We start from the raw sequence: 26,143 nt of genomic DNA, 5'->3' as shown, positions 1-26,143 counted from the left end.
CTCTCTAGTTACGGCGCTCGGGTTTCTCATTGCCGTAGCTTCTCTTGTTGCAGAGCACAGGCTGTAGGTTGCCTGGGCTCAGTAGTTGTGGCGGACAGGCTTAGTTGCCGCAGGGGTTTAGTTCCCCAACCAGGGATCAAACCAGTGTCCCCTGCATTAGCAGGTAGATTCTTAACCACTGAACCACCAGGAAAGTCCTGCAGAGGGTTTATTTTATTCTATTTTTTAAATAATATTAAAATGTTATTTTTTGGAGTTTTTGAACTATTTTCTTTCTTTTTGCTACCAAATTAAAACCCAGTGTTAAGTAACCTTACATTTCTCAGGTCATTAACTTGCCTTTAAAAATAACACTTTTTGGTAATTAGAATTCTACTTCAAGTCAGCAATTACTTGGTGTTATCTCCTGAGGTAGAAGATAGTTATTTCCCATAGCTTGGCAGATCCACTCTCATTTCTATTCTATCTATATGTAACACACAGTGGACAGATGTATCAAGAATATTCATAGCTTGATGTATGGCAGAAATGAAACCAATATTGTAAAGCAATTATCCTTCAATTAAAAAATAAATAAATTTTTGAAAGAATATTCATAGCAATAAAAATTTTAATAGGCAAAAGCTGAAAAAAACTTGAAATGGAGTTTTTTTGGAAAAAAAATTATGGAATTTTATATAAAAATCTCAAGCTAACTATGCAGACATGGATGAATCTCATAGCATAATGTTGAGCAGAAGACAATTGAAAAAAATAAGTTTGATTCTATTTACATGAAGTCCAAGAAGCAGGCCAAACGGAACGTATGTAGTATAGGGGTTACATGTTTAGGTGATAAAAAATAATTTAAATGGATTACAGTGAAAATCAAGATAGTGGTCACATTTGTGGGGTTGGGAGAACACATGAGGGGGCCTTCTGAGGGTTAGTAATGTTTCTAACTTGAGTAGTGGTTTACATGAGTGTTCACATTGTGACAAGTCATAGATCAGTGGAGTTAGTTTTGCTCTGTGTACTATTCAATATGACTGTTAAAGTTTGCAGTTATACTTAGAATAAGAACGTATAGAAAATTCTAAAGGTTGTTTTTTTTAAGACAGAACCTGCCTTCTAATATATAAGTCCTTTTGACTTTGACACACATGTTCAGGAATGCATTAGTACAGGTGTGGGAGACAAGGGGGCTACCTGTGGTCTTTTGGCCAGCAAAACTGTCAGAGTTCTCGCCATCCACCTCTCAAGGCAGTAATGCTCAGATATGGCAGGAAGCCATGGAAGATTACTAATGTAGTCTCAGCCTCTGGCACTTGTTTTGAAACATTCACATGCTCTGCACTGCCAGGGTTTAAAGAACCTTTAGCTCTGAGACACTTTGTAGGTATGACAACCATACACACACCAACCTTTCCATGATGTGGAGCAAGTGATGACTGTGGGAGAATTCTTGGAAACCTTAGAAATTAGAAGGACTAATGAGACTTTCAGCCCTTTGGACCTTATAATACAAGGGAAATGGGAGTGTCATAGATGGACTCACTCACAGTTTCAGTAGCTGTGCAGTCTGTTTTCTTGAGTGTTCTCAGTATATGAACTTATTTTCTCTAAATAATGATAATTTTAAAAACATTTTCCTATTTCTAAAATTTCTGAGTGCTTTTCTTTTTGAAAAACAAGGAATGGGTATTAAATTTTACTGAATGCCATTTAGCATTTGTAAAGATGGTTGAATAGATTATTAGATCCTTTTAATGTGATATTTTTGCAGATGTCCTAATACAAATCAATTTGTATAACCTATAATAAAAACTACTTAGTATTGTAGTGAATTACTCCTTTAGTATGCTGTTTAATTGGATTTTTCGGGGTAGCATAATGGCTAAACACATTGATTCTGAGGTCAGAACTAGACTTGAAACCCAGCTTACTTGTTCTGTAACTTTGGAGAAATTATTTGATCTTTCTTACTTGGTTTTCTCCTCTACAAAATGAGTATAGTAATACACCTACTAAGTAACACATGTAAACCATGTACCATAGCGCCTCGTACATAATAAGTGATTAGTGGGAAGAACACACACACACACACACATATATATACACATCTTTTTTCATTGTTATTTTATCTTAAATTTTACATCTCAGGCTACAGGTTCTTTAAACCCTGGCAGCGCAGAGCTTGTGAATGTTTCAAAACAAGTGCCGGTTCTTAGGTAAGATTGTGTCTGCCACCTTCATCCAGTGTCAGAGTAGTAATAAAGTGTCAGGTAGATACCCATCTTGTTGTATATTCTGCAACAATATATATAGCATTGGAATAAACTAATCCTTGAAAGTAAACATACTCACTGGCAACAAAATCTTCCTTGAAGGGAATATTTTTTCAGAACATTTTAATTTTCTTCCACATTTTATGATCTCTTTGGGTTCTGTATTCTAAAACCACTTGTGGTAACATGATTTTTAGAAAACCATTTATTGAATTTTCAAATTTATCAAAAAGTATAAAATCAGATAAACCAAATACCTGTCCTATACCCACAAAATGTAGAAAGCAAAAACAAACCTAGAAGCAAAAGTAAGCATTTTAAAACGTTTTACTTTCAGTGTTTAATTTCCTTATTGAATCACAGTTCCCAGGGAAAAAGCGTTATTCCAGAATCCAGAGGTATCTTATAGTATATATGTGTACATACATATGCGCTTATGCATGTACATATATATGTACATTTATACATATATCCATCCACATTGCCAATGGTAGACCAGACCAAAGCCTTAGTATTACCTGGGAATGAAGTAGACAGAAAATAAGAGAAAAAGAAAGATTGCCTGGTTTTATCGTCATCAGACTCAAACCGTGCCAGTTTCCAGAATCTGCCCTTGGTGAACTTACAGCTCATCTGAAAGAAAGTGCAGTGTGAAACTAAACTTGATGGCATGTGAGAAAAGCGGCTTTCCGAACCTGATGCCACACTGAGGGTCAAGACTTCTGTGGTCCAATACAGTGGCCAGATATTAAAGTTGGATAAGATTGAAAATTCAGTCCCTCCGTCACACTAGCCACATTTCAGATGTTCAGCAGCCACGTGTGGCTATTTAAATGTAATTAAAATGAAATAAAAATAAAACTTGATTTCCCTAGTTGTACTAGCTGCATTTCAAGGGCTCGGTAATCACAGTACAGGTATGGAACATTCGCATCATTGCAGAAGCTCTTTAGGAGAGAGCCGCTCTAAACAAGCTCCTTGACCTTTTTGGCCTCACCATGAGCCTCATCAAAGCCAAGTACACTGTCAGGATTGGAGAGGATATCCTGATGTTCTGTGAATTGTTTTTTTCCTCTCTATTATTAAGTTTTCATCATTGAGCTTTCCTTATCCAGATTCTTCAACTGGCAAATATTATTTTAAAGAATTAATATGTCAATCTTATTAAAACATTTATTCTCCACTCAAAACAGTTTTATCTAAATACATGATTTATTTGTTTTGAGAATGAGTGAACAAAGCAGTGAGATTCTGGTATATGCAAGGAACTCCCTGAAGATTTCTTCCCACTACAGGTAGTCTTTTCAATCTGAAATGAAAGCAGTTTTTGAATTCTGATAGATTGTAAATCACCAATATTTCCTAGTGAAATAATTTTTATATATCTGCATTTTTGCAGAATATTCATTATGTAATGTTGCTCCATGGGAGTTCTGATGCCATTTTGATGATAACCTTGTGTTATTCCTCTCAACTTTGTAGGTTTGCAAAGATTGAAATCAGTGTATCTGAACCCATCATTCCATTCAGAGAAACAATCACAAAACCCCCAAAAGTTGACATGGTCAATGAAGAAATCGGCAAACAACAGAAAGTTGCGGTCATCCACCAAACAAAGGAGGATCAGAGCAAAATCCCTGAAGGAATCCAGGTTGACTCCAATGGGCTCATCACCATGATGACTCCCAACAAACTTGCCACACTCAGCGTCCGAGCCCTGCCGCTCCCAGAGGAGGTGACTCAGATTCTAGAAGAAAGCAGTGACCTGATTCGTTCTATGGAGCAGTTAACGTCCTCTCTAAACGAGGGCAAAAATAATCCTCAGATGATCCATCAGAAGACCCAAGAGAAAATCTGGGAATTCAAAGGAAAGCTCGAGCACCACCTCACCGGGAGGAAGTGGAGGAACACGGTGGACCAAATCTGGTCATTTGGCCCAAGAAAATGTGGGCCCAACATACTAGTAAATAAAAGTGAGGATTTTCATAATTCAGTGTGGACAGGCCTCGATGGCAAAGCTTCAAAAGAAGCCAGTCGGTACCGAGACCTGGGCAACAGCATTGTGAGCGGCTTCCAGCTAGCCACCCTCTCCGGCCCCATGTGCGAGGAGCCACTCATGGGTGTGTGTTTTGTCCTGGAAAAATGGGACCTGAGCAAGTTTGAAGAACAGACAGCAAGTAATAAACAGAATCAAGAACCGGGTGATCTGGTGAAGGAGAGACAGGGGGAAGGTGACACCCGCTCAGGTGGAGATGAACAGCAGGAGCTGCAAGACTATGGCTCTGAGCCCTTTGAGAAGAGGGCTTCCCAGAGAGGAGAGTCTCCACTCACTGACTGCTACGGGCCCTTTTCAGGACAGCTCATAGCCACCATGAAGGAAGCCTGTCGCTACGCACTGCAAGTGAAGCCACAGCGACTGATGGCAGCGATGTACACATGCGATATCATGGCCACCAGCGATGTTCTCGGTAAGGCGGGAGAGGGAAAGACAGATGCCCTGAGTAGTAGTGACCTCTTGTAGATTAGAAAACCAAACGCATTTAATATGTTTTCACAGAAGCTACATTGTTATCTGATTTATCAAGGAACTAAGATCTTAGCCACCTCCTGTGGGCCATCCTGCATGCATTAGCACACAGCCCCAAACTCAGGCTCTTAGTCCCTCGAGGTAGGCCACGATGGGGTGAGGCAAGAAGGACCCTGGAGAGAATATTGGAGACTCTGCGAGCCAAAGGAAAGGGTAGCTCGCAATTGAGGGGCCCAAGAGGAGCCAATACCATCCTTGTCACAGCTACTGCGTTCTCAGTTTTATCAAGGTGTGGGGCTCCAGCCACGTAGGATTCCTGCATCTTTTACCAACAGGAAAGCCAATTGGACTAGGAAATGGCAACCCACTCCAGCATTCTTGCCTGGAAAATTCTATGTACAGAGGAGCCTGGTGGGCTATAGTCCCTGGGGTCACAAAAAGTCAGACATAACTGAGTGACTGAGCACATGGCACAAGATCTTAGAATAGGATTTCCCAGGTGGCTCAGTGATAAAGAATCCTCTTGTCAATGCAGGAGATGCAGGTTTGATCCCTGGCTTGGGAAGATGCTCTAGAGAAGGAAACAGCATCCTACTCCAGTATTCTTAACCTGGAGAATCCCAGGGACAAAGGAGCCTAGCAGGCTACAGTCCATGGATTCACAAAGATACAGACATGCCCAAGCGACTAGACAACAGCAAGATCTTGGAAAGCCAGAGGCCTTAAATGTAAAATAAAAATCTTGGGGGCAAGGAAGTGGAAGTTGAACAACTAAGGATATTTTATTCTGCAAAAGTAGAAAGACTCATTTCTGTAATGAAAGATCTGGTAAATGAGGTTTAAACTGCTCATATACCATTACCATTCAAACCTGTGCAGTAGTTTTGCACAAGGGAATCGCCATATCAGTCTGGGTAAGCGAAGTTGTGACAGCTATCAAAGAGTCAGACAACACTCTTGTGCCCCTAACACAAAGGGCCTCTGTGAATTCTGGGTCTCTCCTGAGGAGACTTGAGGACTTTATCCACTACTAACATTATACCAAATGCTGCTCCTGATTTTTCTCTTTGGGAGAAGAATGTTTAAGATCTCTTCAGGAGATGTTGAGCCTAGGACTCAGTATCTATTTTGACTTTTGAAAGATTTGACTTCACTGAGACATATTTTTTTCACCTCTGAAAAAGGAAGGTAATATAACTCATTGGAAGTTGTGGAGAGTAACATGAGAACACAGATACGGGCCCCAGAACCAGGCCTGGCACCCAGTAATTCTCTTACCCCCTGAGATCATGGAGCTGCTTTGCAGTGAGGAGGGCAGACGGAGGATCCTGCACTGGTTGAGCGAGTGGACCAAACTGCTGGATTTTCTCTAGCTTTGAGGTCCTTTGAGTCAGTATGTGCCTACTCTGCATTCCTTTTAGTTTGATTCTTTTGCTAATTAATTGCTAAAAGCATAAATCTAAGTTGTTGCGGTTTTTCTCCTCCCCCAAAAGAAATTTAGACTTGGATCACAGTAAAGTTCCTGTGAAAGGAATTGAGCACCCATAGCAGCATTTCAAAAACGGTTGAGCTAAACAAAGGCACAGAGATTTGGTTACCCTTGGATGGCTTAAAGTCGGTACGTGCCAGGTGTCAGATCTCAATATGGCCTGGAACATGCAGTGTTTCTCAGCCTACCTTGAGTATGGCATCCTGTTAATATCTCACGGTACCCATCGTTGAGTTCAGCGAACACTGGTCTAGACCATTCCCAGATTTTCTTCACATTTCCATTGTTGTTATTGTTGTTCAGTCGATAAGTCATGTCCAGCTCTTTGCGTCCCCATGGACTGCAGCACACCAGGCTCCTCTGTCCTTCGCTGTCTCCTGGAGTTTGCTTAAACTCCTGAGAATCCCAGGGACAGGGAGCCTGGTGGGCTGCCGTCTGTGGGGAACAGAGTCAGCCACAACTGAAGCGACTTAGCAGCAGCAGAAGCAGCATGTCCATTGAGTCGGTGATGCTGTTTAACCATCTCATCTTCTGCTGCCCTCTTCTTTCGCCTTCAGTCTTTACCAGCATCAGGATCTTTTGCAAGGAGCTGACTCTTGACATCAGGTGGCCGCAGTTTTGGAGCTTCAACATCTGTCCTTCCAGTGAATGTTCAGGGTTAATTTCCTTTGGGATTGACTGGTTTGATCTCCTTTCTGTCCAAGGGACTCTCAAGAGTCTTCTCCAGCACCACAGTTCAGAAGCATCAATTCTTTCGCACTCAGCCTTCTTTCAGATCCAACTCTCGCATCCATACATGACTGCTGGAAAAACCATAGCTTTGACTATATGGACTTTGATTGGCAAAGTGATATCTCTGCTTTTTAATATGCTTTCTAGGTTTGTCATTGCTTTTCTTCCAAGGAGCAAGTGTCTTTTAATTTCATGGCTGCAGCCCTTGTCTGCAGTGGTTTTGGAACCCAAGAAAAGAAAATCTGTCACTATTTCCACTTTCTCTCCTTCTATTTGCCATGAAATGATGGGGCCAGATGCCATGATCTTATTTTGTTTTTTTTTTTTAATGTTGAGTTTTAAGCCAGCTTAATCGTCTTAATTTAAAAGGTAAAGGTAGAATTAGAACCAGATGGTCTTGATTCCTTCAGATCCTTGAAGAAGACTTCAGAGGCCTCCTCCTCTCTCTCCTACCCTGACAGGTACTCTGAATACTTCTGTGGATGAGTAGCTCACAGCCAGTTTTGAGATTAAACAGTTTCTTTCTCATTTTGAGCAAAAAGTCTTGTTTCCTGCCAGCGTCTCGCCTTTAATCCCACCATTGGTCCCTCTCACATGCATAGCACTTCATATGTTTGAGGGGAGCATTTATTTTCTAGTTTTACATCCAGGGGAAAACTCTCCCTATCCTTCAGCTGGTTTTCAGGATATGATTTTTTTTTTTTTTAATCCTTTCATCAATCCAGTTGCTGTCCTTTAGACATACTTTATTTGGTCAGCCTCCCTCTTAAATTAAGCAACCTAAGATACTATCTGACCGGGACCAAACACAGACATGCTGTTACCTCCCACAGGTGGCACAGCGTTCTTTTAATGCAGTCTCAGCAGTTGCATCTTGTCATTAACTTGTGAGGAGTTAGGATCAACTTCATTTCTTTTTTTAATTTTTTGTTGTTGTTGTTCTTCCTATTTTGTTTCCCAAAAAACTTCATTTAAATTTCAGTAACTGAAGTGATGTAGTCCTGCTGCTTCTGCTGCTGCTGCTGCTGCTGCTGCTGCAAAGTTGCTTCAGTCGTGTCCAACTCTGTGCAATCCCATAGATGGACGCAAACCAGGCTCCCCCGTCCCTGGGATTCTCCAGGCAAGAACGCTGGAGTGGGTTTCCATTTCCTTCTCCAATGCATGAAAGTGAAAAGTGAAAGGGAAGTTGCTCAGTCGTGTCCGACTCTTAGCGACCCCATGGACTACAGCCTACCAGGCTCCGCCGCCCATGGGATTTTCCAGGCAATAGTACTGGAGTGGGGTGCCATTGCTCTTTTCGGTAGTCCCACTAGAACCCTTGTATTTACATATGAGTAAACTGTGAAGAAGGCTGAGCGCCGAAGAATTGATGCTTTTGAACTGTGGTGTTGGAGAAGACTCTTGAGAGTCCCTTGGACTGCAAGGAGATCCAACCAGTCCATTCTGAAGGAGATCAGCCCTGGGATTTCTTGGAAGGAATGATGCTAAAGCTGCAACTCCAGTATTTTGGCCACCTCATGTGAAGAGTTGACTCATTGGAAAAGACTCTGATGCTGGGAGGGATTGGGGGCAGGAGGAGAAGGGGATGACAGAGGATGAGATGGCTGGATGGCATCACTGACTCATGGACGTGAGTCTAAGTGAACTCCGGGAGTTGGTGATGGACAGGGAGGCCTGGCGTGCGTGCTGCAATTCATGGGGTCGCAAAGAGTTGGACACGACTGAACAACTGATCTGATCTGATCTGAAACTGGGTCTATGTAATGTTTTTTTCTTAGATTTTGTGTGTGTGTGTGTAAAATAGTAACAAACATTACAACAATAATGAAGGAAGCTTGGCAGTTTTTAAGGCCAAGAAAATTCTCAATTTCTTAACCATAATCTTAACACATTGATTCGTTTTTCAATTTTTTTTTTTTTTAAGCGTCCTGGTGAGAAAGGACGGTCACTAGGCATTGAATCAGGGACTTCCCTGGCACTCCAGGGATTAGGACTCCACGCTTGCACTGCAGGGGGGCGCAGGTTCAATCCCTGGTCAGGCATCTAAGATCCTGCATGCCCCATGATGCAAAACAAGAGAAGTGGTCAATCAGATGTTTTGATGAAGTGAGGTCCTTTCTGTATATAGTATTCCCCTCATTACCGACTTACTAGCCATGTTAGAAGAAGAAATAAGCTTAGATTGATAACAACTTTGTGTTAGAAAGTCCATGTCTTCATTTAACTCATGCTTGTATAAATATATACAAATCTTTATAATGTTCTCTTAAAATTTTGTAAGAAATTAGCATATGATTTTCTAGTCTGTAGTTGATGGAATCCAGTGCCTTTATCCTTAAAAACTTGTTACTTAGTGTGTAGTTTGGCAGCTACCCTGCTATGCATAAGTTCTGAAAAGGACAGATTTCTTGAAGACCACAGGATACATTTCTGGTCTTGGAGACTTGAACTTGTTTGAGAAGGTTCAAGAAGGTTTAAGAAGTTGCTTGTCAACTTCTCAGCTGTCTTGAACTTCAGCATTTCCTCTATGAGGTTTGTTCTACTTGTTCTGGTTTCTTCTCCAGTCTCCTTGTTGGGGAAAATGGAGTTAACATAGGTACGGAGAACCAGCCTCTGCTACCCCACTGTCCTCTGTTAACATTACACTAGCCTCTCCATGTTGTCAGTGTGTCTCGGCCTTGTTTTGAAAGTCATGGAAAAGACCCTTTTGTTGCTTATAACTGTAATTTTGGTCAGCTCGCCTTATTCTAGTTTTCACCATCTGGGACATACTGTGTCCCTCTCCCCAAGTCTTAGTTGCTGTCTTCCTCTTCTTCTCCCATCTCCTGTGTGTGTCCTCTTAAAACAGGAGTCAGAGGCACAGCAGGTACCTCCTGTGACCCAACAGCTTTATTTTGGATGGGGAGGATTTTTCCTCCTTTTTTTCTCATTGGGATCATTCATAATTGATATTTTCAGACTCCCATTCCTCCCAAAAAGGAGTTTCATCTTAGGGTTTGTTATCCTGAAAACTGTTGTCGTTTTTTTTCTTTTCCTTTGTGTGTTTGAAATGATCTTTCCTGAAGTCCAGGGTCCACGTAGGTCTGTGCCTGCCTGTCTCTCCACTGCACTTCCAGGGTAACGGGAAAACATGTCTCTTCCCCAGATTGCCATCTCTCCTTGCATTATCCATTCGGAGCAGCATTTGACCTTTCTGAGAAGACAGCTTTTTCAGCACAGCAAATGAAGCCAGGCTCAGCTGTTGGCATTTACCAGAAGTCCCCGGCAGACTGTTGAGTCCCTTTGTGGAGTTGGTGCTCTGTGCCCATGTGTTCGTTTGTATTAGGAGATCACCACCAGGCCCTTGCACGTGCCCCACAGTCCTTGGAGCATCTCTTGTCATCCTGCTCTTTGATCTTCACCTGGCACTTTCCACTTGGCCAGCAGAGTCAGTTCTGACATTTTCTAGGAAGAGATGCTTATCTTAGCCCTCAGGGTTTTTTGCCATCTTCTCCCTTAAAAGCAGAACATGTCTTTGCCTTGCCTTATCCAGGTAAAAATCTCAACTGTGAACATGGAGAAGGGTTAGTACAGTTGACCCTTGAACAGCACGGGGGTTATGGGCACTGACTGACCATGCAGCGGAACATCTGTATGTTACTTTAGAGTTGGCCTTCCCTATGTGTGGATTCAGACGCGGGTTGTGTAGTACTGTAGGATGTGCTTGGGCTTCCCAGGTGGCTCAGTGGTAAAGAATCTGCCTGCCAAAGCAGGAGACGTAAGAGACACGGGTTCGATCCCTGGATTGGGAAGATCCTGGAGAAGGAAATGGCACCCACTCCAGTGTTCTTGCCTGGAGAATCCCATGGACAGAGGAGCCTGGCAGGCTACAGCCCATGGGGTCATAAAGAGTCGGACAGAACTGAGCGACTAAACAGCAACAGCGTAGTATGTACTTAGAAAAACCCATGGATAAGTGGATGTATAAGTGGACCCACACAGTTCAGACCTATGTTGTTCAAGGGTCCACTGTACACCATTTGTACCACTGTCCCTGGTTGGCCTTCATAACACATTTCTCAGAGACCGACCGACTGTCCTACACACTGCCTTAAAAAAAGCTGTGTTTAGATTTGATCTGGAATTTGCTTTTTTTTTTTTAATTGGTTTGAAGCCTTCTTAAACTAGAGAATTACCTCCTAAACCTGTTTTCTCTTGTTTGGGGGAATACTTTGGTTGTGATAACCGGTTTTTAGTGTCAGAGGTATGTCAGGGTAGTCAGCTCTTGTGTTCTCTTACGTTTTACTTTTTCTTTCTAAATCACCACCTATAACTGGAGAAAGAAATGAGGAGATCTCTATATTCCTGAGACTTTTTGCTTCCTACCTGGATGGTCAGCGGTCTTCCAGGAAGACTTCGGCCTGGAGACTGAATCCTCATCTCCCGCATTGCAGGCAGATTCTTTACCCCTGAGCCACCAGGGAAGCCTGCCAGTTGCTTTAACTCTCCAAGAATTGGAAAAAATTGACGAAAGGACGAGTTCGGGCCTTTTTATTTAGTAAGATGAGTTAGTTTCTTAAAACTTTTTTCTACACAGATTGCTGAAATTAGAAATCCTTTTATAAATGTGTAGAATTGCTTATGGTCAAAATGGGAAATATTACAGAAAAAATAATCATCTTAAAATTGTTTTGTCTGGGGAAATAATACCAAGAAAATGACTTTCTTTGCTTGCAAAATCTACTTTCCTAGCAGTATAGTTTTATTAGGATTTTTTTAACCGGTGAAAATTTTTTTAATGGGCTTGAATAGACATCAGAATTGGTTTGTGTTTTTAATTGATCATCATGTAACTAGTAAATTGTCTCTCTTCATATTTCTTCTTCCAGCTGTTTACATCTGTCATTCATGCTTTCATTGTTTTCTATCTTTGGGTGAGAACTTCACATATAAAAGATGACTTTTCTGTTAGATACTATTAGTTTTAATCACATCTACAGTTATTGTAGTTCTGTCTTATTTTAGGGACAAATGCTTATACTGTTATAAATATATGTATTTTAATGTATCAGAAGCCTACTTAGTACTACTGTTTACTTTTATAACCTATTTTTATTTCATAGTTGTAATTCTTTTTATATTACACCAGCATCTCATAATTCAGTGCAACAAAAATTCATTGAGCTGTATATGCCAATGCTGTGTTAAGCATGGTTCCTGCTTTGAGAGATGAGTTAAGGTGACAAGAGCTTGATTTTGTAAAACAAAAAAAAAATTAGTAAAATACAATTAGTATAAATTAGTAAAATACAATTGAATTTAGTGAATAAGTACAAATTTTTGGCGAAATTTTATGAGACATTTGGATAGCAAAATTCAAAACCAAGTAAGTCTTTTGAAAGTGACTGAACTTTGAAATAAGCTTTGACGGATGGAGTAATTTTGTGTTTATCAACTAGATGTTAAATTGTCTGCAGCACCAGAAACTTCTATTGAACTTAAATGCCTTTCTAGTTGGTTTTCTAGGAACTGCTCTGCAGCATTAATGGGCTTCCTGGGTGGTAAAGAATTTGCCTGTCACTGCAGGAGATGCAGGTTCTGTCCCTGGTCTGGAAAGACACCCTAGAAACGGAAATGGCAACTCACTCCAGTATTCTTCCCTGGAGAATCCCATGGACAGAGGAGCTTGGTGGGCTTCAGTCCGTGGGGTCATAAAGAGCTGGACACAGCTGAACGGACTAACCACCAACAGTAGCAAGTGCAGCCCTATATTTCTAATCCTGGCCACTGGTTGACTGAACCCAACAGTAAAACCTTGCGTTTACCCACATTGTGTCTTGTTAATTTGGGTTCTTAGATAGTGATCCTAATCCTGTCGAAATATGTTTTACCTTTGCCAACTTCATGTCAACTTGGGATTTGATCCCATGCCTTCTGGGTTTTTAAGTAGCTGATTATCATAGTAAGGACAGAGCTGTGAACAGAGCACTGATCCTTCTAAACTCAGGACATCCATCCTGGGTGGGAGTGAGGGTTAACATCCATTTCCTGTAGACTTGTGGCTGAATCCATCTATCTTATAGCCACCAGCCCACACTCCCCATTGTGTCCACAGCACACTTTATCTCATGTTTGGTTGAAGACCATCTGCATCCTGTCAACCGCACTGGCTTGATTTAGCAGTCTAGATGTTCTGTGACAAAAGGAAGAGAAGTTAGTGTAGTAGGAATAAGAAGTGCCCACCGATTTCTGTGTGTGTGTGTGTTTAGTTGAAGTTAAACCACAAGTGTCAACAAGAGTAACAGAAACCATAAGATGAAAGAAAAATCTTCCTTCTTGGAAATCAACCCATCATTTTTCATTTTCTTGTACAATCTTTGTCCACAGTAGTACATTTTGCATAGCTGTTTTTATATTATGCTAGAGGCTGATAGGTGTTTTGCTTTTTACATTTGTTATTTACTTTATAAACACACTTCCATTTGGCTACTTAGTAGTCATAATTTGCATTTTAACCTCTGCATAATATCCTGTCAATCTGATATGCTGTAGTTTACTTCTCATCATCCCCACATTGGAAATTCACATTGTTTCCTATTTGTTTCCTATTAGTTTCCTATTAGAGAAAACATTGCTATGAACCACTGCCTCCTTTGCTAATTCAGAAGAAAAGAAAAAAAAAGTCAACTTTAATTGCCAAACTTTAGCTCTAAAGATTGTAGAATCTGCAGACCAATCTTACTGCCTAGCCTGGAAGAAGAAAATATGTATTGATACATAAGAATCTATAATGCCACAAAAGAACAGGTGAGGCCCAAATGGTGAAGAGATTATTTTGATCTTAGGATCTCACAGACTGCTTCATGGAGCAAGTTGTTTTTGAATGGGCTTTAAACAATGGAAAGGATTTGACTGTAAAGTTGGGCTGAGTGTGCTCTGAGTTGGAGAAACTGAGCTCAGAGTGGAAAAACCTCAAACGTGTCCTGTGGGCTGTGCACGGTTTATCTTGGCTAAGAGCGTAGGGTCTGTGCACTAGGGTCTGGCCGTTTCAAGAGCTGGGGTGTTGGGTTCCTGCCAGGTCATAAAGGGCCTGGAGTACAGGCTGAGACATTTATAGTGTAGTCATTAAAACCAGAGCCCTGATCACAACCAGTCCAGGCCATTAACCTTTCTGTTGCTGTTGTCCATCCTGGAGGATGCCTCTCCCCTGCTGCCTTGCATACAGTTGGGTGCACAGTGAGTTTCCTTGGAGTGAGTGAACCAACGACTCGGGGTGATGGAGCAGATGCCCAGTCAAGAAGGCATCAGAATATGCCCAGTCAGGGGCCACAGGCTCACGAATCTTCATTGATGCGGCTGCTTTTGTGTCCCAGCCGAGCAGCGGCTGTAGAGGGGGTCCCTGAGTGCTCTCAAGCATTAGACACACCAGTCATGAGCACCTAGTGTATCTGGAAGGTTTTTTTCTTTTTTTGTGTGGCTGTTTCCCTTTGTTCAGTGATCTATCACTGTGTCCCAGTTTTTTTAGTTTTAGCAGAATTAAGATGGAATGGGCCAAATTTACATGATCAATTACATTCAGTTTCAGTTACAATTATTGATCCCATGAAGGAAGGGGAGGGGCTTCTAACCTGCAGTGGGATGGAGTCAGGCGGCTCATCCCCACTGGCCCACCTCTTCATGGTGCGTTTGCCCCAGTTCACTCATTCTTTCTCCCGCCCTACCCCCTTGTTTGGGCTATACTTCCATAAACCACCTTAAAACTCCCCTTAGAATGAGGTGGCAGAGTAAATAAAGATGATTAGTTCACCCGCTGGCTAATTCCAATGAATTTTTTTCCCTCATACGAATTTCAGGCAGATCTTGCACAGCCCAGAGGGGAATCTCTAATAAAGACACTAATTGAAAAAAAAAAAAAAAGACACTAATTGTTCTGCTTTTTTCAAGAGCTTTTCACACTGTATCTAAAATATTGCTTTCATTTCTAGATGCTGTGTTCTAAAAGCTATGTAAATAAGTTGTATTAATAGTAGTTCAAACAGGAGAGTGGTCAGGATGCGAGAGGAAGGTCATGTCAGAGAAAGCCTGGAGGAGAGAAGGCTGATGCTGTCTTCAAGCGGCTTAAAGGCCCATGGGGTTGTGGGACAGGACCGGAGTGACTTAGCACACCCTCCACCATGGAGATGCCCTGAGGGCCAGTGTCTCAGTAAATGTGGAATCAGAGGTCAAGTGAGAGGCCTGGCTAAGAAATAGTCCCAGGCATCCCAGACATAAAGTTAATCATTTAAACCACACCAATGAGAAATGAAGGGGCTCTCTGAAGGGAAAGTTGGTTTGGAGAAGAGCTTGGAGCCTCAAAGAATACTCTTAGGAAGAAATCATACCCTTAAGAATTAGTAGAACAATGGTCAGAGGGCCAGGGGTCAGAAGAAAGTAGCCCTAAGATTGTTGAGATGTGTCAGAGTGTTGATCAGTAGTTGCAGAAACTGCAGAGAAGTCACAGAGTGAGGATTGAGGAAAAGACACTTAGGTTGATGAAGAGGTGTATGTGTTAGTTGCTCAGTCATGTCCAACTCTCTGCAACCTCACGGACTACAGCCTGCCAGGCTCCTCTCTCCAGTGGATTTCCCAGGAAAGAATACTGGAGTGGGTTGCCATTTCCTTCTCCAGGGGATCTTCCCAACCCAGGGGTCAAACACATGTCTTCCTGTGATGGCAGGGGGTTCTTTACCACTGTGCCACCTGGGGCAATATGAAAATGGCTGAAATTTGAAAAGAAGCAGTTTTAATAGAGCTCAGGGCAGCTGGTTGAGTCCGGGTGCTGAAGGCAGAGCACATAGTGAAGAAGCCAGTGTCAGCTCCTTTGGGCACATGGGGAGGGCGGTGCCGGGGCTGGGGGACGGCGTTCCACAGGTTAGAAAAGAGGACAGGTGTCCCTGTCATCACTGTGGGCGTTTTTAATTTGTTTTTCTGCTAAGCCTGGAGATGGGAAGGCCCATCAGAGTTTTTAAGCTTTTGTTTGTCTTTTTAAGCCTGTGACACAATGGGTTTCCTGCTATTGGTTTTCCTTTCTCCTTCCTCATCACCACCACCAGGGGGAAATCTGAGTCAGAGAGAAAAGTTTGCCAGTTCAGACAGTTTTGCTCTCTACACTCAGTTTCTAGTCTAAAAAGTAAATGGTAAGTCAGGGTGGGCGACCTCCACACCAGCTCCCTGCCCAGTTGTTGAGGAGGACAGAGTCCAGGACTCCATGTGGTAGTCCCAGGAGACTGGTACTCTGCTTCACTGCAGTGTCAATTCTCCAGGATAACGCGTTTGTAGACTACTGTGGCCTTAGAAGCATTTTGTCTGAGTGGCAGCTGAAGGTATCCCTGCACTCCAGCAAGTTCCTCGCCACATGGACTGTAGTACTCAGTCATGTCTGACTCTGTGACCCCATGGACTGTAGCCCGCCAGGCTTCTCTGTCCATGGGATTCTTGAGGCAAGAATACTGGAGTAGGTTGCCATTTCCTCCTCCAGGGGAGCTTCCTGACCCAGGGATTGAACACAGGTCTCCTGCCATAGCAGGGGGGTTCTTCACCACTGAGCCATTGCAAAGCCCAGAAGCCAAAAATTCTTACCAGATGTTAAAGATTCCAAACACACAGTTCTCGGGAAATAAAACCCATATTCTTGTAACACTGAAATATCAGCTTAAATATGAGCGAGCATTTATATATGGCTTTAATTTTTAGTATAAAAATGTCATTGTGCCAGTTGCTTGCTTACTAGACCCAAATAGCTTGTCATCATTATAATTATCATCATCACATTAATAATGTCTTGTAACTGTGAAAATACTTTGAACATTTATAAAGCCCAGTCACACTAACTCATTGGAATTCATACTCAAAGACAACCACTAGTGACAGTGTACCCACGGTCCTTTTAAAGGTCTCCCTCTTTCCATGCTGTGTGGAGGGGATTGTCTTGGGTAATGCACTTTGGGGTGATTTCACCTTTTGTTACTTGTTTCTAATTTTTCTGTGATTGTCACGCTTATCCTTTTAAATAAATGCTTGGATATTTCCCATGCCTTTGTAATCCAGAATTACTGGGATCAAAGTTAATCATTAGTAGAGTGTTAAGAGGGTGTAGGAACAGTCGCATCTCGGTGCAGCTCAAGACAGGTAACCGGTCAGTGAATTTAAAAGATGTGCGGCTTTGCAGGTCGGGTCTACGCGGTCCTGTCAAAGAGAGAAGGACGAGTACTGCAGGAGGAGATGAAAGAGGGGACAGACATGTTCATCATCAAGGCCGTGCTGCCCGTGGCTGAGAGCTTCGGCTTTGCCGATGAGATCCGGAAGAGGACCAGTGGCCTGGCTAGCCCACAGCTGGTATTCAGCCACTGGGAGGTAAGAAGCCAAATCCGAGTTCTTCCTTGTCATCTCAGGCTGTGCTTCCCCACAGGGGGCGCCCCCAGGAGCCAACCACTTCCCAGGCAGGTTGGTCTTACCTGGTCCTGCGTGGTCAAAGCTGATGGCATTTTTTCATCCAGACTGGAAGACCTGAGATTATATGTGCTTTGTAATACACACACACACGTACTCATTTTTTTTTTTCATTTGATGTAAAATTTAAGAACATTTAATCCTTTTTTCCCCTTCCAGAGATATATTGTAGGTAAGAAAACCACAGGTATTTTGAAAATGGAACTTTAATGTTTCTTCTGGGGAAAAAGCACTTCTAACATTTAAAGGCAAACAGTTATGCTTCTTACAAGAGAGAACTTTGAATGATTCCGTGTTTCACGTTCCTCAGTCCCCATTATGGAGACTCAGGGCTCCTGTGGGCTTCAGGTGTTGTGGCACAAAATGACTCATCAAAACACATACATTTGCAGAACAGACTTATGGTTACCGGAGGGGAAGGGGTAGTCAGGGAGTTTGAGATGGACATGTATGCCCTGCTGTATTTCAAATGGATAGCCAACAAGGACCTACTGTATTTCATCTAAATCTGTTGCTAGTCCAAAACACTCAGTTGTGTCTGCTTCTCCTTAAAAAAAGAAAGTTACATTTTTTGTGCTTGATAGAACTAAAGTTAATATTGTTCCAATTTAGGTTACCTTTTTTGGTTGTTGGTACAAGCTACATTTTAACAGTGATTTCCTATGAAATTTTTTTTGCATTTTTGTCTCGAAACTAAATGATGTTTCTATGGCTCTATTGGCTTATGTCTGAGTAGATACCATTGCTGGACTTCATTATGTAGAAAACAGTAGCACAAAATATGTAAGTTATTTGTTAATCCCCATGCTTATGGGTAATAATTTCCCACTTATCTGGACTTCTAGCTTTTTGGTTTTGGTTTTTGGCACTCAACTTTTACATAAGAGCACAAACCAGTGAAAAATAGAAGGGATGGATTCATAAAGGCAGCTTCTGAAGAACTATGTCTATGAAGAAGTGTAAGTGTTAGTCAGTCGAGTCTGACTCTTTGCAACCCCATGGACTGAAGTCCACGAGGTTCCTGTCCATGGGATTCTCCAGGCAAGCATACTGGAGCAGGATAAATGTACTACTGACATTCCTAATGAGAAACAGCATTGTCTCACACACGTTCTAGCAACCAGATGTGTGATTATAGGACAGTGCAGCAAAGTGATACTTAGAACAGAAGAGTTACTCCACTTCAAAGTAATGACCTTGAGAAATGCAACACTTTCTTCACTTGTGCTACCACTGCTGAAAACAGCCTTCAGAACTTAGAGCTCGTGCTTCTGAATGTCTTAAGAGATGACGAGTACATCTCATTAAGAAGACCTAGATCAACCCTGGTGCAAAAAACTGGGTGACAGGATGTTTGGTCAGAACAGAGTGTAGGTTGAGTGATCAGTGGGATTCTCTGTAGATGCAGATGGAAGACATATTCAGAGCTCTTGAAATGACATCATCATTGAACGAATTCTGTATTGGAATTCGCTTATTCTATTGTTTGTTTAAAATACTTCATCACCTTATAGTCATTCTTATCCTTGAACATGATTCTATAATGCACATTTTTTTAAAAAAAAATCTATAAAACTTCTCATCCTTTCCCAACTGGCAAATACATTGTGTATGAAACTGATAAGTCTGCTCTGTGGAAAGAATCCCAAAGCAGAGTGGCTCAGATAAAGCAGAAGGTTCTCTCTTGAGTCCAGGGCTGCCTCTCTCAGCACTGTGCGTCCACTGGTGGTCTGGAGGGGACGTTCCACCTCCTCCCATCACCCCTGCATTCCTGCCAGTAAGATCCAGGAACAGGCAGAGGGCGCACTCCAGCCCTTTAAGAGGATGCTGCCCAAGTCACTCCCCTTCATCCCACTGCCCAGAACTCATCCAGCATGTCAAGCAAGGCTCCACCTGACAAGGAGGCTGGCAGTGTGGTCTTACCTGGGTCATACTGAGTCTGACTGTACGCAACACCATGGACTGTTGCCTGCCAAGCTCCTCTGTCCATGAGATTCTCCAGGCAAGAATACTGGAGTGGGTTGCCATTTCCTCCTCCAGGGGATCTTCCCCACACAGGGATCGAACCCACATCTTTTGCGTCTCCTGCCTTGGCAGGTGGTTTCTTTGCCACTAGCACCAGGAGTCAGCACTGACCCATTACTTGTTTTGGTAAATAAAGTATAACCACACCCCTTAATTTGCATATCTTACATGGCTGCTTTCAAGAGGACTCTTGAGACCATGAGGCCCACAGTCTATTTTACCTACTGTCTTGGGCTTTATAGAAAAGGTATGACTATCTACCGCTCTTCCCAGAACCTCGGTCGTCTGTATGCCCACCCAAAATACCTATTACCAAAGAAAAAGAGGAGAATAGGTATTTAGGAACAGTTAATATAAAACAGCAAATTTTGACCAAATACGCAGTTTTTGTTGGTACGAAAATCATGATGGTTTCTTCAGTCTTCTTTCTCTCTCAAAATGTGAAAAAAGAGGTGGGGGGTTGAAAGTTAATCTTATATACTTAATAGTAATTTTTAAAAAATACTAGTTTGGGGCTTAGTTATAGCTTGTTATTACAAATCGATCCTTCAATAAACAACTGTAGGGGAAGTGTAGTCAAGAAAAGTTAGCTGCAGTTTTGTACCATCCCTCTGTCATCCCCTTGCCACCTGCCATGGTCCCATTCCCCAAAGCTTCAAATCTTTGAAAGTCTTGAAAATCCATTACACTTAAATGTCACTGATCTGATATTTTCTGGCTGTCTCAGTCCCCCCCACCCCCACCCCCCGCCATAGTTAGGTTCAGAAATAACACAGTTGTCAAGATCTGGCTTCTCACTCCAAGGCACTGTTTTTCATTTGTATTCTACCACACCATATAATTTACAATCAAGAGCTTTTGAGAGAAAGTGCTTCAGAAAAATAGAGAAAATAAAATTACAGGCATTTTCCACGAGGAAACCTTTGAAGTCAGCAGTCTCATAATTTCTCTTTCTATGTTTTACCCTTCTGCAAAAAAAGGAAGAAAAGGAGCTAATAAGGGACACAGAAAGAAATATTACCAGTCAGTGCTGTTCTACGTGTATGTCAGCATAACCTCGAGTCTCACTGTTTAATACTGAGATTCCCCCGGGGGTGCGCTAAAGGCCGTGCAGGGTAAGGAAGAAGTGATTGCAGTAGCACCGAAGACATGTAATTTGGACATGGTATTTCCCACCTGCCAGCTGTAATCTTAGGGAGAATTGGGCAAAGTATTGAAATAGAGCTCCCAAAGCTTTTTTATTTTCTAGTTTTGTTGTTGTTGTTTTTTAATGCTCAGGGCAGCAACTAGCACTTGGGTGCCTTCCTTCCTGTGAGTTAGAAGATGAAGTGCTCTTTAGATTCTGAAGGTGCAAAAAATATCCTCCCCGCAGGCACATGAATTCTGGGTGATCCTGTTAGAAGAAAGCACCTTTTCTTCAAAACTGATAGCAAGCTCTGCTCTCCTGCCTCGGGGATGCTTTTCTGTGAGCATCACCTGTACTGTCTTTGGGGTCACCTTGTCATCGCCCACAAAGAAAATTCATCATGACCCTAATGCAGTCAGATGGGGCTGAACCAGGCTAGCCTCTTCCTGACAAAGAGTACTCCATCTCCCCTCTGCTGACAGTTTGTTCGACATGTCAAGGCAAGAACCTAGATACAGGAGGGGTGCAGGTGAAGACAGCAGCTGCCCGTGCAGGACAGAGGAAGTGCAGGCAACTGGGCCTGTGTCAGGTGAGTCCCTGGGCAGCAGGAGATGAACACAGACAGCGGCCCCAGAGTCTCGGGAACAAACTGAGCAAACTTCAGAAATATGTGCCGACGGAAAACGGACCCTTCTGAAGCTCCTGGGTCCTACATTCTTGAAAAAAGGACTCTCTGGTCTTAAACTGGCCAGTCTGAGTCTGCTGTCTCCCAACCAGCCCCTCACTTACTGCTAGAAAAGATTGAGGGCAGGAAGAGAAGGGAGTGGCAGAGGATGAGATGGATGGCATCACCGACTCAATGGACATGAATTTGAGCAAACTCCAGGAGATAGTGAAGGACAGGGGAGCCTGGTGTGCCACAGTACATGGGGTCGAAAAGAATTGGACATGACTTAGCAACTGAACAACAAAAATGTATTCACTGCTACCACTGAGACCTGCTAAGAACATGTGGCTTCTTTATATTCCACGATGCATTTATCATCCAACTAGTTAGAGGGAGACACTAATGACTGGCTTAGAACTAGTCTCCTACAAGTACAGTGTTTGTGGATGACCACCCAGGTACATGGTCCATTTCCTGACCTTCTTCCCCTTCCGCTCTCTGAGAAAGAGAGGGCCTTCTGTGGGGAGAAGGTGGGGACCTCAGCTCCAGCACGGTGCCCTGTAGAGCCTCAGTGGCCTTGTCCAGCAAGTGGCTTGCCTGGTCTGGTCCCATCTAGCTGCTAGAGCCAGTATGGTGGCACCAAACAGTCTCAGGAATCTTTCCAACAGCCACTGATCCCTGGAAGTCCACACCTGCAGCTGCCTTTGTCCTGCGCCCAGGCTGCTACCAGCCTCTTGGCCACTCCACGCCCTCTCACATGTGGGGGACTTCCAGATCAGCAGCATCACCCCTCGCACTGCTCTGCTGCCTTGTCAGATGAGACCTGGAGTGGGCAGGACCCCAGCAACTTGCCGGTCCTAAAAGAAAGTCAACCTTGAGTATTCATTGGAAGGACTGATGCTAATGCTGAAGCTCCAGCACTCTGGCCACCTGATGTGAAGAGGCCACTCATTGGAAAAGACCCTGATGTGGAGAAAGATTGAAGGCAGGAGGAGAAGGGGGCAGTGGAGGATGAGATGGCTGGATGGCATCATCAACTAAATGGACATAAATTTGAGCAAACTCTGGGAGATAGTGGAGGACAGAGGAGCCTGGCGTGCTGCAGTCCATGGGGTCACAGAGAGTTGGACACGACTTAGTGACTGAACAATAACAGCCGCCTGCCAGTCCTTTGCTAATGGCACCCTTGGAGATGTTGCTGATGCTCTGTGGACATATACCTTGAGGACACCTTAGTCCTCATGTCTAGTACTTCAGCCTAAGGGCACTGTTCTGTGCTTTTACACACTTACGAGACTGTGATGTGTGGTCTAGTTCTTTTTCACAACTGCCTACTGTTTTATAACTGCTGTTCCCCACCCCCATCTCCTTTATTTCTTGGGGGATTTTTATAAGAACTCTCTAGAACTTTGTCTTCAGATTAGCTGTTCTCTCTCTCTCTCACTGTTTGTTCTCCTTTTGTTGAGTCTGGCACCTGTCTTTCGTGGTGCTGGATTTCCTCTTGTCCTCAGAGAGTCACACTGGCAGGGTCACTTGCAGTGGGGCTTCTCTCCTCCTCTGCCCTCCTGAGGGCCGCAGCTCAGGTCAGTGCCTTCCCCAGTGTAGACATGCAGGACCACAGACTCTGCACGGGCCGAGCCTCATCTTCAGAAGGTGATGGCTTTTCTCTCGTGACCTACTAGTCACTTCTAGCCACAGCCCCAGGCAGACAGTTACTCCACCTCTCAAGAAGACGGGGGGGGGGGGGTTCTGTCCCCACATGCCTGGGGTATGTGGCTTAGGGCCCGTCTATCCTCAGTGGGCAGTAAGAGTCTGGCCCTCATGACCCTTCCTGTCTTGGCTCCCTATGGGAAGTGGATAGGGCTTGTACCTCCGTTTATCACTGTGGGCTCTCTTCTCTCCCTTCCTAGTCCATAGAAATTTCCTACTGTTGTATTGAAGAGTGATTATTATAAAATAAATTCTTCTTTCATTTCTGTGTCTTAAACCGAAGAGTATTGGGATTTGAGACCACTTGAGACATACTACCTCTTTCTGCCCAGTTGGAAAATAAGAAAAAAAGAACAAGACATATGAAAGTCAGAATCTCACTGTCCTTACTTGTAAAGCCGATTTTGTAGAATGTGGTCAGCATGTTGGCAATACTGACCTCCTCATACTGCACTGAATTTTGGAGCAAAAACTCAGAATAGTCAAGAACAGACCCATGTGTTGATCTGTGCTGAGGACAAAGGCGAAATTAATGAAATAACACCTCTGCCCAGGGGTATCGTACTGTAGGGGAGAGTCTTTCCTATTATATTGTTCAAAAGTAATAGTTTTCTTACTTCCTTAGTGTTCTATAAAAAGGCTCTAAGAGTAAAGACTAATGTGTATATTACAGGTTTCATTGAATCTGCCTCCATTTGTTCATGGTTGTTTATTACCATTTCTAGCAAGCTTACCTCTTCATTGCTTAGCGTTCATTTCTTAAGCTAAGACTGTATGAATTAGCATTGGAAATAAAAGTATAGTTGTCTAATCTAGCACATTTTGTCACCTTCCTTTACAAGATAATCCCCAGCGACCCCTTCTGGGTACCAACCACCGAGGAGGAGTACCTGCACTTTGGGGAAAAGGCTGATTCCGAGAACCAGGCCCGGAAGTACATGAACGCAGTGCGGAAGCGGAAGGGTCTCTATGTGGAAGAGAAGATTGTGGAGCACGCAGAAAAGCAGAGAACCCTCAGCAAGAATAAGTAACCACCCCTGCTGGCTGATCCTTCCCTTTGTAATAAATGAGGAAAGGTCACCCAGGCTTTGATACTGGGAAATTTTCTTTATGCTGCGTCATCGCTGTGCATTCACTTTCAATAAAGTTGATCCGTATAATATTTTACATAGAGCATTCCAGAATTTTTTTGTAATTGATTCTGCTACAAAGCAAGATGTTGTTATAAGCATTGCAGTGGCCCCTTCTCCCTTTGTGTGTGCTTCAGTCGTGTCCGACTCTTTGCGACCCTATGGACCGTAGCTTACCAGGCTCCTCTGTGCGTGGTATTCTCCAGGCAAGACTCCTAGAGTGGGTTGCCCTCCTTCTCCCTACCCTGTGTGTAACTGCCCCCAGCAGTAAGACTCAGGCTATGATGAGGGCAGTCTGCTGAGTGCTGAGGGCAGGGTGTGCAGACCCTGCTGTGGGGGCTGCATCCTCAACACTGAGCAGCCCACCTCTGCCTGTTGTCAGCGTCACACTTCCAACTACATCCTCCACTTAAACATTTTTATATGTAATCTTTGGTTAACAGCATTTAACATCCTTTGAAGAGACCACAAACTTGCAAGGCGAGCTACCTTTAGATTAGTTAAACCAAGTCACTTTTACAGCTGATTCATCTTAAGGTTTATTTGTCCATCCAAACAATGTTTTGATGTAATGTTCAATTATTGGCCTTTAAACCTTCTGTTTTCACATTCCTTCATGTATTGCATCACTCATATTTAAATAAATGTTAATTAAATTAACAGACTGGTTCCAAATCAGGAAAGGAGTACGACAAGGCTATATATTGTCACCCTGCTTATTTAACTTATATGCAGAGTACATCATGAGAAATGCTGGGCTGGATGAAGCATAAGCTGGAATCAAGATTGCCAGGAGAAATATCAATCACCTCAGATATGCAGATGACACCACCCTTATGGCAGAAAGTGAAGAACTAAAGAGCCTCTTGATGGAAGTGAAAGAGGAGAGTGAAAAAGTTGGCTTAAAACTCAACATTCAGAGAACTAAGATCATGGCATCTGGTCCCATCACTTCATGACAAATAGATGGGGAAGCAATGGAAACTGACAAACTTTTTGGGGGGCTCCAAAATCACTACAGATGATGACTGCAGCCATAAAATTAAAAGACACTTGTTCCTTGGAAGAAAAGTTGTGACCAACCTAGACGGCATATTAAAACCAGAGACATTACTTTGCCAACAAAGGTCCATCTAGTCAAAGCTATGGTTTTTCCAGTAGTCACGTATGGATGTGAGAGTTGGACTATCAAGAAAGCTGAGCACCAGAGAACTGATGCTTTTGAACTGTGGTGTTGGAGAAGACTCTTGAGAGTCCCTTGGATTGCAAGGAGATCCAACCAGTCCATCCTAAAGGAAATCAGTCCTGAATATTCATTGGAAAGGCTGATGCTGAAGCTGAAACTCCAATCCTTTGGCCACCTGATGGAAAGAACTGACTCATTGGAAAAGACCCTGATGCTGGGAAGGATTGAAGGCAGGAGAGGGGACAACAGAGGATGAGATGATTGGATGTTATTACTGACTCGATGGACATGAGTTTGAGTAAACTCCGGGATTTGGTGATGGACAGGGAGTCCTGGCGTGCTGTAGTCCATGGGGTTGCAAAGAGTCAGACATGACTGAGTGACTGAACTGAACTGAACTTTTTCTTAAAAAAAAAAAAAAAGTAAATTTCTGTAATTCTCTTGGCTGTTTCCTCAGCCTTACTGAAGGGTATTATCTTTTATGATGAGATTATTGCCTTTATATAAATGTCTTCCCTAAATCTCCTCAGTTGCCTCATTCAGGGAAATCCCCATATAAGGGACAAATGAATCCAGTCAAAAATAGATTTTATAATTTTTGATGTTTCCCTAATACCTTTTATAGCCACTTAAAAGAAGGATTCTTTTTCAAAATGCATAAAATTATAAGACCAGACTCGAAATGCTTTTAATGGTTTTTTTGTTTGTTTAGGGTTTTTTGTTTTGTTTTGTTTTAATACACTAGGTCACTCTTAACACTAGAGCCCTGGCAAATCTGGTCAAGTCTGATTGACCCTGCCTTTGGGGAGAGTGTAGC

General features: G+C 42.9%; 1 protein-coding gene across 3 annotated transcripts in view; it reads left to right on the top strand.

The window, feature by feature from the left end:
- EFL1 (elongation factor like GTPase 1) overlaps positions 1–24,177 on the top strand; it is a 113,925-nt gene extending 89,748 nt beyond the window's left edge. For all 3 annotated transcript variants that reach the window (XM_005221897.5, XM_002696606.6, XM_005221896.5), the window contains exons 18-20: positions 3,750–4,735; positions 17,202–17,386; positions 23,853–24,177. In XM_005221897.5, the coding sequence (XP_005221954.1) occupies positions 3,750–4,735; positions 17,202–17,386; positions 23,853–24,041 (1,360 nt within the window). In that variant the 3' untranslated portion in view covers positions 24,042–24,177. The remainder of the gene's footprint in view (positions 1–3,749; positions 4,736–17,201; positions 17,387–23,852) is intronic.
- Positions 24,178–26,143: the final 1,966 nt, after the last annotated feature.

Source organism: Bos taurus, chromosome 21 (genome assembly GCF_002263795.3).
Source record: "Bos taurus isolate L1 Dominette 01449 registration number 42190680 breed Hereford chromosome 21, ARS-UCD2.0, whole genome shotgun sequence".
Classification (NCBI taxonomy): Eukaryota; Metazoa; Chordata; class Mammalia; order Artiodactyla; family Bovidae; genus Bos; species Bos taurus.
Note: the sequence above shows the minus strand (reverse complement) of the source record. Positions and strands in the feature narration are given on the sequence as shown.